The sequence below is a fragment of the Bos indicus x Bos taurus genome, chromosome 5 (assembly GCF_003369695.1).
Source record: "Bos indicus x Bos taurus breed Angus x Brahman F1 hybrid chromosome 5, Bos_hybrid_MaternalHap_v2.0, whole genome shotgun sequence".
Lineage (NCBI taxonomy): Eukaryota > Metazoa > Chordata > Mammalia > Artiodactyla > Bovidae > Bos > Bos indicus x Bos taurus.
The window spans coordinates 15,797,295-15,815,059 of record NC_040080.1 but is presented as its reverse complement, the minus strand read 5'-3'; the positions used below and the strand labels follow the sequence as shown (position 1 = coordinate 15,815,059).

General features: G+C 55.2%; 1 protein-coding gene across 1 annotated transcript in view; it reads left to right on the top strand.

Moving 5' to 3' along the window:
* VWF (von Willebrand factor) overlaps positions 1-17,765 on the top strand; it is a 124,627-nt gene that overhangs the window by 30,000 nt on the left and 76,862 nt on the right. The window contains exons 7-15 of the mRNA XM_027541087.1: positions 612-828; positions 2,526-2,648; positions 3,499-3,610; positions 4,553-4,599; positions 8,883-9,019; positions 9,338-9,476; positions 10,413-10,513; positions 15,195-15,390; positions 16,008-16,223. Coding sequence (XP_027396888.1) covers positions 612-828; positions 2,526-2,648; positions 3,499-3,610; positions 4,553-4,599; positions 8,883-9,019; positions 9,338-9,476; positions 10,413-10,513; positions 15,195-15,390; positions 16,008-16,223 — 1,288 coding nt within the window. The remainder of the gene's footprint in view (positions 1-611; positions 829-2,525; positions 2,649-3,498; positions 3,611-4,552; positions 4,600-8,882; positions 9,020-9,337; positions 9,477-10,412; positions 10,514-15,194; positions 15,391-16,007; positions 16,224-17,765) is intronic.

The following is a 17,765-nucleotide window of genomic DNA, read 5'->3' as shown; positions in this document are numbered from 1 at the left end:
GCACCCCTGGGACACTCTGTAGAGTCCTGGCATGTTTTTGCTGATGGGAACTGGTCCAGTCTGGTCCATCCCAGGAACCATCTTGGAAATGTTTGCTCAGTTTCATCCCTGACACGTGGAGTTTAAGTCTCTGGGGATGAGGCCTGGAGGGTCTGTTTTGTAAACCTCATCTCTGATGGAGGAACCAAGCTCAGGGAGGGGAGGTGACCAGGTGGGTGTGGGTCAGATGCCTGGCCTTCCTCACTGGGATCCTCACAGCCTCCGGTGGATTTCCACAAGAACTTCAAGTTCTGCTCCTTTCACTCACAGAATCTCTTTACCCTTGCCCTTCAGAGGACACTGTCTGCCCCTGCAGGCCAGGCCCCTGGCATCTGCATTTCCAGGGCTCAGTTCACAAGGCTGCCCTGGCCTGGGGGCGCCCCACCAAACAGGGGTCCGACAGAGTTCCACCAACTGCTGGACTGTTTCGTCTGATAGGCGTGGACAAGCACCTCCTGGGTGTGAGAGAGCAGTCTTGGATTTCCGGGCGTGGCGGGTCTCCAAGCCCCGAGGTCAGGGGACACCCGGCCGTGTGGGTGGCAGCCTTCCTAGGTGGCCTCTCCTTCTCGCAGGGCCTGTGGGAGAAGTGCCAGCTTCTGAAGACGGCCTCCGTGTTCGCCCGCTGCCACGCCCTGGTGGACCCCGAGCCTTTTGTGGCCCTGTGTGAGCGGATGCTGTGCGCATGCGCCCAGGGGCTGCGGTGCCCCTGCCCTGTGCTCCTGGAGTACGCCCGCGCCTGCGCCAAGCAGGGGATGCTGCTGTACGGCTGGGCGGACCACAGCTCCTGCCGTGAGTCTGCGCGGGACCCCACCTCCCGCCGGGGTGGGCGGGGCCCGTCCTGGGTGTCCCACCCCAAGTAGCGGGTGCTGACCGAGGCCCCGGTTCCCGCTCGGCTCCTGCCCCCTGTTCCCGGCTCACAGAGCGAGTCCTCTCCTTAAGGGCGAAAGGAGGTTTGAAAGGTCCCCCTGGCAAAGTCCCCATATCTCCTGCCTCTGTTGTCACGCCCGGCCTCCCCGCTTCCTCGTGGACTCAAAAGCTGTTCCCCAGCTCTGCCGGGGGTCTCATCCGTTCAAGTCTGAAACTGACCTGGAGCAGGGCGGTGATCTCGGCATCCTGGCAGGCTTTTCTCAAGCCCCTGACTGTCATTGCCTCCCTTCTCTCCTCTGGCTGGTACTCTCCATCCCTCCCCCGCACCCAGTCGTCTAATCTCACCGGGTCCCTAGTTATCGTGATAGTTCCCACTCCCAAATTATCGTGAAGAACTAGGAGCTGCTGCGGTCACTTACAGGCAACCTCCTCCTCCTTCCCCCGCCCTGCCCCCGCAGGCTTCCCGTAGATCACACTGGCTGATGCTGCAGGGCAGGCAGCCCGAATGTTTACACATACACACACACACACACACACACACACACACACACACACACACGCCTTTCCGTGTGTGTTTCCAGCTTCTAAGTTAGAGCTTTTCATCTTTGCTGTGGGGGTGTGAGAAGGGTGGTTATTGACAGCTGAGTTGGCCTCTGGAAGGGGGAGTGGCTGTCTAAAAGACAGGTCTTTGAGGTAGGAGGGGGCAGATGACCGAGGTATCTTGGAGGAGAGGCGGTTTGGGATGCTAGGTCCTTCTGGTTCTTCCGCCTGAGCATCAGTCAGCGGCCAATAGAGAGACAAAGGAGAGCCGTCCTTATCCATGAAGGGCTGGGTCCAGTGGGAACAGCGGCTTAGGTGATGAGCTCCGAGGGCTGTCCTGCCACTCAGTGGACATAGATAGGAATGACCATCCCCTAGCCTGGAAGATGCTGTGCGCCCATTTCTGGGTGGGGTGTCTGATTGAACCCAATCTCTTTCTTTTTTCAAAAAAATTTTTTGATGTGGACCATTTTTAAAATCTTTATTGAATTTGTTACAATATTCCTTCTGTTTTATTTTATTTTATTTTGGCCATGTGAGATCTTAGCTCCCTGACCAGGGATCAAACCTACACCCCCTGCATTGGAAGGCGAAGCCCTCATCACTGGACACCAGGGAAATCCCGAGCCCAAGTTCTTGAGGAAGAGGAGCCCTCAGAAGAGGGATAGATGGAAGACACCATTTCTGGCTTGTGTGGCCTTGGGGGCCTTGCATTTTTAGCCTGGAGGCATTTGGCAGCCCCCGGAGAGCAGTTTAGGAGAAAAGGACAGAGCAGAGAAGCAAACGAGTGGCCAGTTGTTTGTGGCAATCAGGTGTCTGAGGGGGTGCCAGGTGACCCTGCTGAGTCTTAACCAGGCCCCACAAGGTGGAAGATGCCCCTTCAGGGCAGGAGTGGTCAGCGGATCGCCTGGGAGGTGACACTGACCACTGGGGTGCCACTAAAGTGGAGATGGCCCATGGGGCACTGAAGACAGAGGGGCCAGGCAAGGGGGCCTCAAGGGCTCTGAGCACCTCTTGGCCTGTGAGATGCTTCCTGGAGGGGACTGGCTCCAGGGAGACTCCCGGGTTTTCCATTTCAGGACCAGACTGCCCCACGGGCATGGAGTACAAGGAGTGTGTGTCCCCATGCCACAGGACCTGCCGGAGCCTGAGTATCACCGAAGTGTGTCGGGAGCAGTGTGTGGATGGCTGCGGCTGCCCTGGTAACAGATGTCCCACTTTATTTACAAACCTGAGACCTCGCCAATGCCTTTGGCTCGGAGAATCCAGATGAAGGCTGCTTGTGTTTATTCCCCATCGCTGAATTCAGAGGCCCTTTATTTACTTTTTTAAAAGTCTTTGTACAGAGTGGCCAGAATTAAGTTGGCATTTATTTTTAATTTATGTTTTCCATATCCACGAAAGCGCATGTGTGCCTGGGAAGTAGGGTGATCTGGGCTCCAACAGTGACTTTGTTTGGGGGAGAGGGTGGCTCATGGCTCTATCTGAGCTGCAGTGTTTTCTCAGTTAAGAGTCAGGGAGTGGTCTGGGAGAAGGACAGTCTAAACTCTCTCCTGGGTTGGCCATGTGAGCTCAGCTGAAAAAGAGTCTCTTCCAGGAGAGACCTTGTGAGCTTTGGTGAAAAGTCCTGGTTAATTACTGAGAGTGAGTCCTATGTGTTTCCACTCAGGACTTGCCTACTGGAAGACTTTGAATGAAACATTTGCCTCCATGTCTTTGAGACGAACATGGAAACAAACAATCTTCCCCCACCTCTGTGCAAGATAGAAAAGAAATTCTTTGAGCTTTCTGGGAGAAGCCTTCAGCCTAGACTCATGGCTTCCTTTCTGGAAGGCCTTGAACAAAACTCTTTCCCCCATTGCTTCATCACTAGAATGGAGATAAATAGCCGCCCCCCTCACTTTGCAAACTGAAAGATCAGCATCATAGAATGAGTCCTTTGAGCTTTCTGCAAGAAGCCCTGAGCAGATGACCACCCCGGGGCTTCTGTGGTTGGGAGATGAGTCATGATGGTGACAAGGCTGAGTCTTTGTCTTGATGCCCTTGACGCAGAGGGACAGCTCCTGGATGAAGGCCGCTGTGTGGAAAGTACTGAGTGTCCCTGTGTGCATGCTGGAAAGCCATACCCTCCAGGAGCCTCCCTCTCACGAGACTGCAACACCTGGTAACTGGGGCTGACCAGTGCAGGTTTGGGGAGCTGCCAGGGGCTGGGGAGGGGCCGCTGGGCCAGCAGAAGCATTCGGGGCACCGGCAGGTGGATCAGGACCAGGCCTGGGTTGGGGGTGTTTTGGGAAAGGCCGTGGAGGTTGACGATGAGAAACAAGGGTTATATACAGATCTGCCTGGAGGAGGGGGGTTGGAGCGAAGGCCGCTTCACGGGCAAACAGCGTCTCTAGCTGCACTGCCAGCCATGCTTTAATAAGCGACTCTTTCTCCCTGTTGCCTTTGCTTCTCTCAAGCCATTTCTTCCAGAAGCCCCTCTGGGTGTCCCCGCCCCCGCACACAGGGGAGGGGAACACCTCAAGACCTTGTCCCTGGCTGCCTTTCCCTCCTGGGCTGTCTTCCAGGAGTCTCCAGGGCTGCCCAGCATGGGTCAGGGCGTTACCCCGTCAGAGTCCACCGTTTCTGTCTTCCACCAGCAATATGTGTGTGTATGTGTGTGCATTTTGTATATGTGTGTTTATATGTATATGTGTGTGTATTGTGTGTATATGGGTGTGCATGTGTGTGCACATGTGTTTGTGTGTGTGCATGTATGTGTGTGCATGTGTGTATGTATGTGTGTGTTTGTGTATGTGCGTGTGCGTGTGTGTGTGTTGAGAGGGTAGCAATTCAACTGCTTCGTGCCTGGGTGGACTCGCTTGCTCTCCCTCTTCTGTCTGTCTGTCAGGGTTTGCTCCCTTGCCTCGGCATTGTCTCCATGATTCCTCTGCGGCTGAAGCCCCCTGGGTGCACCTTCACCTCCTGAAGCCCCCTCTGATTTGGGTGACTTTCTGGTCCCGTACCCCTCCTTGGGGGCTGTGGGGTGGCGGTGCCCTCTCCAAATCCGTTCATGGATGCCTGCCTCTGCAGACCCACCCATAACCTGTGCTTCTCTCTCCACCAGCATCTGCCGAAACAGCCAGTGGGTCTGCAGCAATGAGGACTGTCCAGGTAGGGAGCTTCCCCTCACACCCACTGCCCTCCTCCTGGTGGAGAGGTGCAGCCTCCCTTACCAGACGGGGAGGACCACATAGCCAGGCAGCCTCTCCTCACCTGGACATGCAGGCTGGATGCAACCCCTGTTCACAGCTGCAGCACCAGCTGTGCTAAACTGTTCCTTTCCGGCCAGCCAAGGGAGGCCCCTGGCAGTGAAGCGAGAGACTGCAGCTGGGCAAAGCTTTCACCCTATTTCCTGTCACCTGTTTACTCAGAGGATTACAGTTGCGTGAGCTGTGAAACTTGCAAGGTCATGGATGACTAAACAAAGATGACGCAGATTCCTTGGAAAATTAAGAGGAAGAAGGGCTTGATGGTTCTTTAAAGTTGATGTGAGAAATTTCTGGAATTTTCCAGAATGCCTGAGCCAAAGACCTTGGCAGGATCCAAGGGCTTCACAGGTGTCTCAGTAAAAGAATCTGAGGCAGGTAAAGAATCTGCCTGCAATGCAGGAGCCACAGGAGACTTGGGTTTGACCTCTGGGTTGGCAAGATCCCTTGGGGGAGGAAATGGCAACCCACTCCAGTATTCTTGGCTGGAGAATCCTATGGACAGAGGAGCCTGGTGGGCTACAGTCCATGGGGTTGCAAAGAGTCGGACATGTTTGAGCAACTGAGCACAGCACCGCAAGAGCTAGAGAAACCAGGCCACCCAATGAGTTCTCCTACACTGTCTCCACCCTGGAAAATCCATTTAGGAAAAGTTTGAATATAATCTCTGCCTTTTACTTTCTCCTCTGTTTAGCCCCAACTCCATCTACGGCAAATTTTGTCTGCTCAGATCTCCCTCTGCCTCCTCCCCTCCAGCTGTCCCCCTCCATGACCCTGGCTCTTCTCCTGATGCGTCTCCCCTTTCGGTCAGTTACATGACATTTTCTATTCGTTATGAGGCAGGTGCAATTTATTCTCATTTTACAAAAGAGGAAACAGGTTCAGAGAGGTCAAGTAACTCACTCAGAGTCACACAGCTTCTATAATATAGAGACAAACTCACGACTCACAGACTCAGACTCACAACTGCCTGACCTCTGTTTCATACTTGCTGTGTGGGTTGACTTCCCCAGTGGCTCAGACAGTATGAATTTGCCTGCAGTTCAGGAGACCTGTGTTCAATCCCTGGATTGGGAAGATCTCCTGGAGAAGGGAATGGCAACCTACTCCAGTATTCTTGCCTGGAGAATTCCATGGACAGAAGAGCCTGGTGGGCTACAGTCCACGGGGTTGCAAAGAGTCAGACATGACTGAGTGACTAACACACACACACACACACACACACACACACACACACGTGTCCAGGATCCCCATGAAATCAAGCTAATTGGAAGTTGCAGGAGACGACCCAAACCTTTATTGCCCACCGGCTGCGTCAAGTGGTGGCCAGAGGCATGTCCAGCTGCCTTTTGCTGACCAAGTGGCTGGGAATGTTTTGGGCGTGCTCTTGGCAGAACTTGGTCTTCTCTGGAACCTGTGGGCAGGGCTTGGGTAAGCGTCACTGTGTAGCCCATCCTTTTGGCTCCTCCTCCAGCCCCCCGGGCTCATGGCTGTCCAGCACGGCTGTGTTCCTGGGTTTCCTGTGAGGCAGCCCCATCCCTCAGTTGTACCAAGGAGATAAGCTAAATACAATATTCAGACTTCTGATTCCCCGGGAAACTTAAGGATGTCCATCAGGGGAGGTCAGAGCAGGAAATCAGATCGGAGTAGATTCAGGCCCCAAGGTTTTGCTTTTGAATGCTTGCGGATTCTCTCATTGACCCTTCTTTTCCTGGGCATTGTCAGAGATAAGGCAAGTGCAACTTCTTACTCAGATTAGAGTGCTCTTGAGAAAACACAGAGAGGCTGGGGGAAGCATTCCCACCCATTTCCCTGTGACGGGGTCAAGACCTGTGATACACAGGGCTGTGTCACTTTGTAGAAAGATGACAGCATCTGAAAAATCCCTTTCAAAAAGGCTTTTTCAGGACTTCCCTGATGGTCCAGTGGTTAGGAATCTGCCTTGCAATGTAGGGGATGTGTGTTTGATCTCTGGTCGAGGAAGTAAGATCCCACATGCTGCGGAGCAACTGAGGCCACGAATCGCAGCTAAGACTCGATGAAGCAAATAAACAAGTATCTTTTTTAAAAAGGCTTTCTCGTGACACCTGTGGATTTGGAATTCCAGCTTGGCTGCAATCAGCCGGGGTGACCCTTGCCCACCCTTGCCCCTAATCATTGCCCGTTATGCTCTGATTTCCACAAAGACTGACCCCTTGTTTGTGCCCTTCTTGAGGGGCAGTGCATTGGGAAGTCATGACTTGTTTTTGCTCGCCGCTCTGACATCATGCGTCCGTGTTTTCCCCACAACAGCCCATTCTCTGACTTACTGGACGCCACCTCGGTGCCCTACACTTCACTGCATTTCTGAGCCTGACTACCCGGGGTTAGTGCAGAACCCGGAGGTGAAGGTCTGCAACCAAGCGCCCCTACTTCTGATGCCAGCCATGGTAACTGCTAGAATGGCTCACAGAACTTGGGCAAACACTACACTTACTATTACCAGTTTATTACAAAGAAAAATATGAAGGATACAAACACTAGATGAAGAGGTACACAGGGCAAGCTCTGGAAGGGTCCTGAGCCCAGGAGCTTCTTTCCCCGTGGAACGGGGGTCACCACCTCCTGAGTGTAGATAAGCTCACCAGTCTGGAAGCCCTCCCAACTCTGTTGTTTATTTTATTTAAAAAAAAATTGATTTATTTGGCTGTGCTGGGTCTTAGTTGTGGCATGCGGGATCTAGTTCCCCGACCAGGAATGGAACCTGGGCCCCCTGCACTGGGAGATTGGAGTTTTAGCCACTGGACCTCCAGGCAAGTCTCTGATTAAGGGTTTTAATGGAGGTTTGGGGGCTACTTGCCCTCCCCCTGACTTCCAAGGGTAGGGCCACGCCTGGACCCCAAGTTGGGGTCCCGCCCCATGCCCGCTGTGCCTTTCAGTGCAGATATAGGCATGAGGTGGTAGTCAGGGGCTGATAAGCCTGGTCTTTGACAGGTGGGCAGCTGGCACCCTCCCCCCCCCCACGCCCGCCTTAGGCCTTTGGGGGCTCCTGACTGTGTGACGGGCCCAGCATCAGCCCCTGGAGATGGAACTGGCTGTAGGGCCCACTTAGGGGGAACTTGGGGTGCAGAGCAGATCCGTGCCATGGAGGACGAGTCTTTGCTGTTTGCAGGCTGGGGGTGACAGGGCCGGGAAGGAGGGCTCCCACTTTGTGGAATAGCCATGGCAAGTGTCTCTGGTTATTTCTCTGTAGAGGAGAAGGTGGAGAAGGGACGCAGAGAGGGGGGCTGGGAAGGACTCCGGATGCTGCCTGGGCTTCAGTGGGGCCATTGTGGGCCCCAGGATGGGGATGCCCTGAGTGGGGCAGGGCCAGCAGGCATCACTGGAAATGATGGCGGAGCCCCCTCCCCCCCACAGATGGGCTGTGCTCCAGGGTGTGGTGGGTCTGCACCACGGGCTGCTCCGGGGCCTGGGGAGGACAGAGTATTGGTTGGATCCAGGGCAAGTCGAGGGCTGGGGCTGCAGGGTGATGCTGGGGAGTCCTCGCTGCCACTCCCAGCTGTGTCAGCCTGGCTGGGGAGCTGGCTTGGGCGGTGGTGAGATAGTGGGCAGATGGCGTCCTGGGCCCCCATTTGCCCTGAAGTCCCAGCAGGGGTTTGCCCATGAGGAGGCCTGAGAGCTGCCCCTTGGCTGGGCAGGGGGTGAGGACAACATGCTGGCCCCTGGACTGCTCGCCCCATCATTGCTCTGGGCTGGCTTTCTGCCCTCTTGCCCTCAGGGACTCTCCTGGTGGGGGGCAGCCCCCGTGATAACAGTGCAGAGAAAGGCTTCTGACCCCAGCAGAGCAGAACCCAGGGAGGCAGTGGGGAGGGCTGGGAGCCGCAGTGAACCCAGAACCCAGAGCTGGAACTAACCCTGGCTTCTGACCCAGCCCCACCCCCAGCGTCACCACCCCCCACAGCCCAGCCCCCTGGGTGTGAATCCCTGGGTGTGACTTCACTCCCTGGGTGTGACTTCACTCCCTGAGGCTCAGGACTGACCCACTGGGCCTTGACCTCCCAGGGCCAGAGGAGTGGAGCCTGAGTAGAGTCCTCCTGTGGGGCCCCTTTCTAGACCGTGGTGGGGAGAAACCCAGAAAGTGCCCACTACTGGGACACCCCCCAGGGGACCCACTGGGACACCCCCTCTCCCCTCCCCCTGTCTTTCCAGGAGAGTGTCTCATCACAGGACAATCCCACTTCAAGAGCTTTGACGACAGGCACTTCACCTTCAGCGGGGTCTGCCAGTACCTGCTGGCCCAGGACTGCCAGGATCACTCCTTCTCCGTCGTCATAGAGACTGTCCAGGTGAGCCCGCCAGGCAGCCCGGTGGTGCCCACGGGGATGAGGGCCAAGGTGACCCCACGTGTACTTCTTTCTTCTGGACCACCCAGCAAAGGGGAGGACAGATAGGGCGCCCAGGGCTCCTTGAGGATCCAGGTCCCTGATTCCCTTTGGGACAACAGGCCCAAGGAACAAGGACAAGCAGGGCCTAGAGTTTTGAGGAGGGAGTGGTTCTGAGTGAGCAAAACTGAGGCTGCCTGGTTGGGGTCTTTTCCTGAGTGCATGGGCTGGGGGCTGGGCTGGGGGTGGTGGTGACGCCCCTCTGCACGCCCCTCCTGGCAGTGTGCCGACGACCCTGATGCGGTCTGCACCCGCTCCGTCACCGTCCGCCTGCCCAGCCCGCACCACGGCCTCCTGAAGCTGAAGCACGGGGGTGGAGTCGCCCTGGACGGCCAGGATATCCAGATTCCCCTCCTGCAAGGTGGGCGCCCTCCTCCCCTGGAGCCCCCCACCCAGCTTGCCCTCAGCGCCCCCACCCCTCACTGCTGCCTCTTCTGTGAGAATGTGAAGGAGTGCTATTGTTGGAGGACAGGCTGGCGTCCTGAATTTATGCTGCAAGAAAGGAAGGCTTCCTGGAGGAGGAGGACGAGCTGAATGACGGAGTGGCTGGTGATGGGTCAGACCCCAAGACATCATGGGTCAAAGCCAGATGACCCTGTGATCTCTGAGAAAAGCTCCCTGCTCAGTGACTTTGCCAGGCGGAAATGTACCATTACACACAGCATGATTCTAACCTTCACTCTTAAAGGGGCTTCCGTACCCCTCCCCTCTTCTTTATGACCACTGGCCACCCCATGGCTCAGCATCCCCATATTGCACAGAGTAGGTCCACAGCTTATCCTTGTGTGCTTAATGCTGTGTGTCTCCCATGAGATGCTGTGTTCCCTAGGATAAGAGGTATGCCTCCTACGTTGTCTCCAGAGAAAACTGCAGTTTTAGCTTTGCTCACAGCATTGCTCAGCAGTGAGGACTGGGTCACTCAGCCTGGAAGCATGTGCCACAGCCCAGGGGTTAGAGGTTCAGTGGAAAACCCATCCCGGCTCAGGGCACGTGCATAAGCTAAGGATGCAGTGACTTCTACTGCCCCCTCGTGGCATTATGGGAAATGGCAGGCTACCAGAGGGATGCAGAGGCACCTTCTTCTACGTGGAGCCCAGTTTGCACTGCCCCACCCTGATCCACCTTTCCTCTGAGACCCTCTGTAAGCCTCATGGCCACCCCCCAGCTGCCCCCTAATTCACTGCTTTCATTGCCACAGTCCTTTGTGACAAAGCCCACCTCTCTCTACAACCCATCTGCCTGCGGCCTCTGCCCTGGCCGCATCCCAAGCCTGAATCCCGACGTTGCTTGGTTCCAGGTGACCTCCGCATCCAGCACACTGTGACGGCCTCCCTGCAGCTCAACTTTGGGGAGGACCTGCAGATAGACTGGGACGGCCGTGGGAGGCTGCTGCTGAAGGTAGGCGCCCTCCTGGCAGCCGGGCCACACAAAGTCCCTGTTGTGCTCTGATGGGAGAGCTCGGGGGCGGGAGGGGAATTCCTTTCTCCCCCCACCCGCCCTGAGCCCCCAGAGTGAGGAACAGGCCTCTCTTGTGTATGAGAGGCTGGTGATTGCTGTCTGGATGCCCCTTGTTCACTCTGGGAGTTCCTGGGTGCTGGGCTCTGGTCCTCTGAGGGTTTCCAGCCTGGGTGGGCTCCCTGCAGGGCTGGGCTGGGGGCAGTGGTGGGCAGCTGGTTTACTGCTAAGGCTCCTAACTGCAACAAAGCTTGTGGTCAGAGGGTGTTCCCTGGGGCGCCTGCTGTGGGACTCACAGCAAAGACCTGGGTCATGTGCCCACTACCTGTGAAGGATTGTTCTGGGAGCTGCCAGATCCAACCCCCCTCACCCCCATCCAGGGGCTTGGCAGCCTTGGGGTCACTTCCAACTGCTCTCTGTGTTCTTAGAGTCACTCTTGGATAGGGATCTGTATATTTCACAGGGCTGGCTTCCAGATCTGTGTTTTCCTCTGAAAAGTACTGTCACTGCTTTTTCATAAACAAAGCAAGCAGGACTCATGGGAGCCAGGAGACGTGCCCAGGACTGCAACCCCGATCAGCTCCCCGGGCAGGGTCACCACCCCTAGGCCGGTGCTTCTCACTTTGACGTCTTTAGATGCCTTTGCACCCTGAAATTTTACTGAAGGTGCCAAGATCTTCTATGGGGGTTATATCTATTGATGTATTCTATCGCTTCCCTGGTGGCTCACAAAGTAAAGAACCAGCCTGCAATGTGAGAGACCTGGGTTCGATCCCTGGTTTGGGAAGATCCCCTGGAGAAGGAAATGACAACCCACTCCAGTATTCTCGCCTGGGAAATCCCATGGATAGAGGAGCCTGGTGAACTGCAGTCCATGGGGTCGCAGAGTCAGACACGACTGAACAATTAACACTTTCACTTGTCTAGTGACATTTACCAGATTAGAAATTAAATCAGAGACCCTTGTTAATTCGTTAAAAAATACCAATAGTGAAGTCACTACATATTAATGTAAAGATTAAAAAATCTGTTTTCCGAAACAAAGTTCAGGAGTGAGAATACCAATGTTTTATGTGTCTTCAAATTTCTTTAATGACTGTCTTGACAGAAGACAGTTGGAATCCTGTTGACTTCTGCAGTGTCATGTAGCCCTGAAAAACCCCAGTGCACACTCACAGAGAACGAGAGGGAAAAAGTCATGGGAAAATAGTTTTGGCTGCATGGACCTCTTGAAAGGGCCTCCGGGACCACCCCGTCCCACAGGTCCCAAGACCGCACTTTGAGAACCCTTGCCCTGGATATATTAAAATCCCTGGAGGGTCCCCTTTGGCTTCTGGGGGGCCAGTGTTCCCCAGGCCGTGGTATGATCCCATGGTGGGCATCTGGGGTGTCCCTGAGGACCTCCTGGTGCCCTCCATCCTTGTGATGTCATATTCTTTCTCTTCAAGTCCCTGAGAGTTCCAAATCAACACCTTTTTGTTTTTCTTTTATAAAAAAATAAAGCTGTGACCACTAAGACTATAGAGCATGAAAATCTTGAGACTTCCCTGGTGGTCCTGTGGCTAAAACCCTGTGGTCCCAATACAGGAGGCCCAGGTTCAATCCCTGGTCAGGGAACTAGATCCTACATACTACAGATAAGACCTGGAGCAGCCAAATAAATAAATAATAAATCAGTAAAGGGCTTCCATGGTGCTTCAGTAGTAAAAAGTAAGTAGTAAAGAATCTGCCTGTCAATGCGGGAGACGCAAGGGACATTGGTTCAATCCCTGGGTTGGGAAGATCCGAGTAGGAAATGGCAACCCACTCCAGTATTCTTGCCTGGAGAATCCCATGGACAGAGGAGCCTGGCAGGCTACAGTCCATGGGGTCACCAAGAGTCAGGTATGATTGAGTGATGGCACGCACATAGAGAAATAAATAAAAAATAAAAGTTGCCTTCATCCAACAACTTAAAAAAGAAGAACATGAAAATCTTAGAGATCTTATCAAACCCTCAGGTACAGTTGGAAATAAAGATACCCTCATTTCTGGAGCAGGACAGTGACTCACAGTCATTTGGTTACAGAGTGAGCAGAACTCAGGTCTCCCACACCCTGGTCATCAAGGCAGGCAGCCCCATTAACTCCCCGACTTTTTCAGGCCCTTCCCTCCGCACAGGGAGGGTGCTCTTGATCCGTGAGGCGCCCCGCCACCCTGCTTCAGCAGGCCAATGGCGCCTTGTCTTGGGCGGCTGACCTCTTCCCTGCAAGCTCCTCTGTCTTCTGTCTCCTCTGAGGAGAGAAGGCCGACTTGCTTCTGTGGGGAGGGGGTGCAGGGTTATCTCTGGGGCTGGGCTTGGTGGGTTTGACGAAAGAGAAGAGGCCTTCACTGGTCAAGACTACAGGGCAGCTGACCCCGGGTCCTGGGGAATGTCCTAGTGTTTTGGTGTGTGTGAGGGAGCGCATTCCCATGCTGACCCCGGGTTTGTGGGGACCGCGGAGTGGAGGACAGCGGCTGGTGTCAGGACGCCTGGGAGCGGTGGCTGGGGACCCCTGCTCCCCACCAAGGCAGTGGGATGAGGTGGGGTGAGAGAGAAGCTGCCGGTGGCTCCCTGGGTGCGCTATGAATCCTGCCGTGCAGGCAGCGGGGCCGGGCCGGCTGTGAGGCAGGCCCAGCTTGGCCTTAGAGCGGAGGAGAAAGGGTTCTGACAGTTTTCACTTGGTCAGAAGTGCCCCTGAGGTTTATTCCAAACAGCAAATAGCCGGCGCATTCTCCCCATGTTCCCGATCCTGGACAGTGTAGGCCTGGCTTCCACGGACACGTCTACCCTCCTAACCCTTTGCTGAGCCAGCCTCTGAGACCAGCCCCAGGGACGGAAGGAGACAGTCGTAGAGAGTGGGGGATGGTAGAGAAGGCAAGCCTGGTGGGTGAACAGGGGGAGCCTGAGGGCCTGGGGGCCTGAGAACCAGGAGGGAAGAGAGAGGGTGCTGGGATGTGGGCGAGGGGACAGGCACCTCCCCAGCTTTGCTGGGGCTGGCGTCCAGAGCAGCGCCTGGCTCACTCACCAATCCGTCCGGACGCTGTCCAGCCGTTCACTCTCTGAGCACACCGCCGAGGTTGCAGCAGTGACACAAAACAGGCCCGAATCCTGGCTTTGTTTAGTTTAAATTCTAGTGGAGGGGAACTGACAATAAGCAGAACCGACAAGGAAACTGTGTCTCCTGTTAGGAGGCGATACATCCAGGGGGAGGAGAGATACCGCAGAGGAACGCCAGGGAGTGCCAGGTGGGGAGGACCGACATGTTCAGTGGGAGGTCAAGGAAGGGCGGGTGCCTGGCGTGCCAACGCTTGCTGTTTGCCAAGCAAACAAGGAAACGTTACTCCAGCTTCCTTTTTCTGAATGATATTAACTTGGGTCCATTATACATATGTATGAGTCCGAAACCCCCACTAGATTGTTCATCCTGAGTCTTGTCGAGTTGGAGCTGGAAGCTGGAAGGGGCTCCAAGAGATGACCCTGTAGGGCCAGCCCGTCCGGGTGTCAGAACACAGGAGGTCCTGAAGCCACAATTGAAGTCTGGGGCTTCCCAGATGGCTCTAGTGGTAAAGAACCCTCCTGCCATTGCAGGAGACATAGGAGACTTGGGTTCAATCCCTGGGGCGGGAAGATCCCCTGGAGGAGGGCATGGCAGCTCACTCCACTATTCTTGCCTGAAGAATCCCATGGACAGAGGAATTTGGCGGGCTACAGTCCATGGGGTCACAAAGAATCAGACACGACTGAAGCGACTTAGCACTCATGCAAATTGCAGAGCAGGGGTCAGGGCCACCAGTGGGTCTAGGCCTCTGCTCCAGTTTGAACTAAGATGGGCAGATGACTCCAGCTGTACCATGGATCCCCACGTCACCCCTGAATGCACACCCCAGGCTCAGAAGCATCGAGAATGAGCACATGCCAGTGGCCTGCACCCCTCCTGGTCCCCTCGCAGGTGCCCCTGGGTCCTCGCTGACCCCCACAGCCCACCTCTTTGGATCATGACCGCAACCCCTGGGGTCCTCTTGGACTTATGGCCTTTTTTCCTCAAAGATGCCCAGTGACTGAGTCAAAATCTAGACGCTAGGAAGGAGTATTTTTTTTTTTTTTTTTGTCACTCAGTGTATGTTCTGAGAAAACTTGGGCCCTAAACGCTCAGCCTGCTTCTCCCACGTGTGTGACAGAGATAAGTGTGCAAGAAAGGGGGGGCTAGCTTTGCACTGTGTTTCCCCGGCCATGTCCTCTGATGGCCAGGGTGGCAGAGCTTCGCCCATTGCTGGGCCCAACTCTGTGACCTCAAGTGAGTTGCTATCCCTCTCTGGGTCTCAGTGTCTGGTCTTTGAGTGAGGGGATCATCCCTGAATTGCTTCCTAGAGGACAGGTCTTTGATTCTAAAGATTCAAGAGCGGGATGAACTACTGGTAACTGGTTAACAGATACTGCACTTTGGGTTTTTAGTTTCTTTTGCAGCCCAGGGCTTAGCTGTGGTGTATTAAATTCATATTTATTCCTCTCTTCCGGGGGACCTTTTCTGATGAAAACCATCTCATGAGGGCAGGGAAGCTGTGGCTGCTGGGGCGGCTGCTCCACGTGGTCTGTCCCCCGCAGCTGTCCCCTGTCTACGCGGGGAGGACGTGCGGGCTGTGCGGGAATTACAACGGCAACCAGAGGGACGACTTCCTGACGCCCGCGGGCCTGGTGGAGCCCCTGGTGGAGCACTTCGGAAACTCCTGGAAGCTGCGCGCAGACTGTGAGGACTTGCAGGAGCAGCCCAGTGACCCCTGCAGCCTCAACCCGCGCCTGAGTACGTGAGCCCCGAGATCCCCGAGTTCCAGTGCATTCCAGGGATGGAGCGCCCACCGCGGGGGGAGGGGGCCCCCAAACCCCTGAGATCCCCCTTGTTCCAGTTTCCTGAACACTGTGCCCATGGTGAGGGGGTTGGAGCCGGTGGGTCTTTCTTTTCATCCTCAGCATTTGATTATCTGGATCATTTATTCTTCAAAGTCTCTTTACTGAGCACCCTCTGTGGGCCACACCCTGGGAAAGAAAAGAATAGTCCACACTTCTTCCCCTGGACCTTCTCAGTCTGTCTGAGCAGCAATTACATTACCGGAAGATAGATGCAGGGGGTGGCCATCCGCAGATTGGTCTGCCCCAGCATCTGGGACCTACATCAACCGCGCCCTCTTTCCCAACTCATCAGGGAACAGTTTCTCCCTGGGAAATGCAGTTGATTGTGTATTGAAGCCAATCAAAAAAGAATATTGGCTGCGGAAGAAAAATCGCCATGGTTCCCAGACCAGAGAGAAGCTGTTTTTGCTGTTGGCTCAGCCTAGAGGGGGCGAGTTTAGGGATTTTGGTCTTGGGGTCCGAGTGCGCGTGCCCGTGCGCGGTCGGGACACGCCCCTCCTTTCCCCACAGCCAAGTTCGCAGACCAGGCCTGCGCCATCCTGACGTCCCCCAAGTTCGAGGCCTGCCACAGCGCCGTGAGCCCGCTGCCCTACCTGCGCAACTGCCGCTACGACGTGTGCGCCTGCTCCGACGGCAGAGACTGCCTGTGCGACGCGGTGGCCAACTACGCAGCGGCCTGCGCCCGGAGGGGCGTGCACGTCGGATGGCGGGAGCCCAGCTTCTGTGGTAAGTGTCCTCCCCGTCTGCTGCCCCTCCAGGCCAACCAGCAGGATCCGCTGGGATGCCCTCTGCTCTGGGCCAGGTCAGAGCACTGTCTTTGCTTTATTGCCACTGGGGAAGGAGCCCAGGGCATCTTCTCCCATCCCTCACCCCTCCCATTTCCTGGAAGGACAGGGCAGTGGGGACTGGGGTCCCTGCCTGGCAGAGATTTCTGAGGCTGCTGCTACCTGGTGTGGGATACACGTAGGGTGGGGGTGAGGAGCGAGTGGGTCCCAGATGCCCATGGGTTCCTGCATACCTGGAGGGTCTGATGAAGCAATGGGAGAGAGGCAGGTGCCAGTCCTCTGCTTGAATGTGTGTGTGCTAAGTCACTTCTGGGTTCAATCCCTGGGTTGGGAAGATCCCCTGGAGAAGAGAAAGGCTACCCACTCCAGTATCCTGGTCTGGAGAATTCCATGGCCTGTATAGTCCATGGGGTCGCTCAGACATGACTGAGTGACTTTCACTTTCACTTCTTTAAGTCGCTTCTGTTGTGTCTGACTCTTTGCAGCGCTTTGCATGAATATCTGGCCTCAGAGATGTGTAACTGGGAAAAGGAGTATTTTAATAACTTTCTGAGATAACTGTGGATATATTCTTCTTTGATCCTCCTCCTCATGTGTGCTCAGTCACGTCCAACTCTTTGCGATCCTACGGACTATATAGCTCGCCAGGCTCCTCTGTCCATGGAATTTTCCAGGCAAGGATGCTGGAGTGGGTTGCCAGTTCCTCCTGCAGGGGATCTTCTTGACCCAGGGATCGAACCCGCATCTCTTACGTCTCCTGCATTGGCAGGAGGAGTCTATCACTAGCTCCACCTAGGAAGCCCGTCCTCTGCTTCTAACTTCAGGTAAACCTCGGAGCAGTCCCTGCCCACAGCTCCAGCACTGTGTGAAGTCGTGTAGAGTAAAGTCATTGTCCCCAGACGATCTGAGAGCCTCTCCGGCACTGTTAAAGGCCTGGCATCTGAGCTCATGTGTGCCCCGCACTCTGGTCCCTGGTTGGTTGTTACTGTTGCTCTGGGAACATTTGCCCGGTGCCCTGCGTGGCCAGGCAGTCACAGTGCTGTAGGGCCTGGACCTTCTTGTTTGAGGCAGAGATGGAAACTGCCTCCCTGACTAGGTTCCTGTCACACTGAGCAAGAGCATCGTTAGATTAAGGCAGGGGCAACCAAGGAAGGCTTCCTGGAGGTGGGGAAGTCCCTGGGTGGGGAATATCCCCTGAAGGAGGGCATGGAAACCCACTCCAGTATTCGTGCCTGGAGAATCCCATGGACAGAAGAGCCTGGTGGGCTACAGTCCATGGGGTTGCAAAGAGTTGGACACAACTGAAGTGACTTAGCATGTACACGCACGCCCTTGACCAGGCTTTAAAAAAGGCACTTTCTTGATGGAGAAAAGTTGTTTCTGATGGTGGAATAATAATAGGGATGTAGAAGTGAAGGCATTGAAGGAGGATATGGTCTAGTGGACACTGATTTATAGGGTGAAGTAGATGTATTTGGAGACA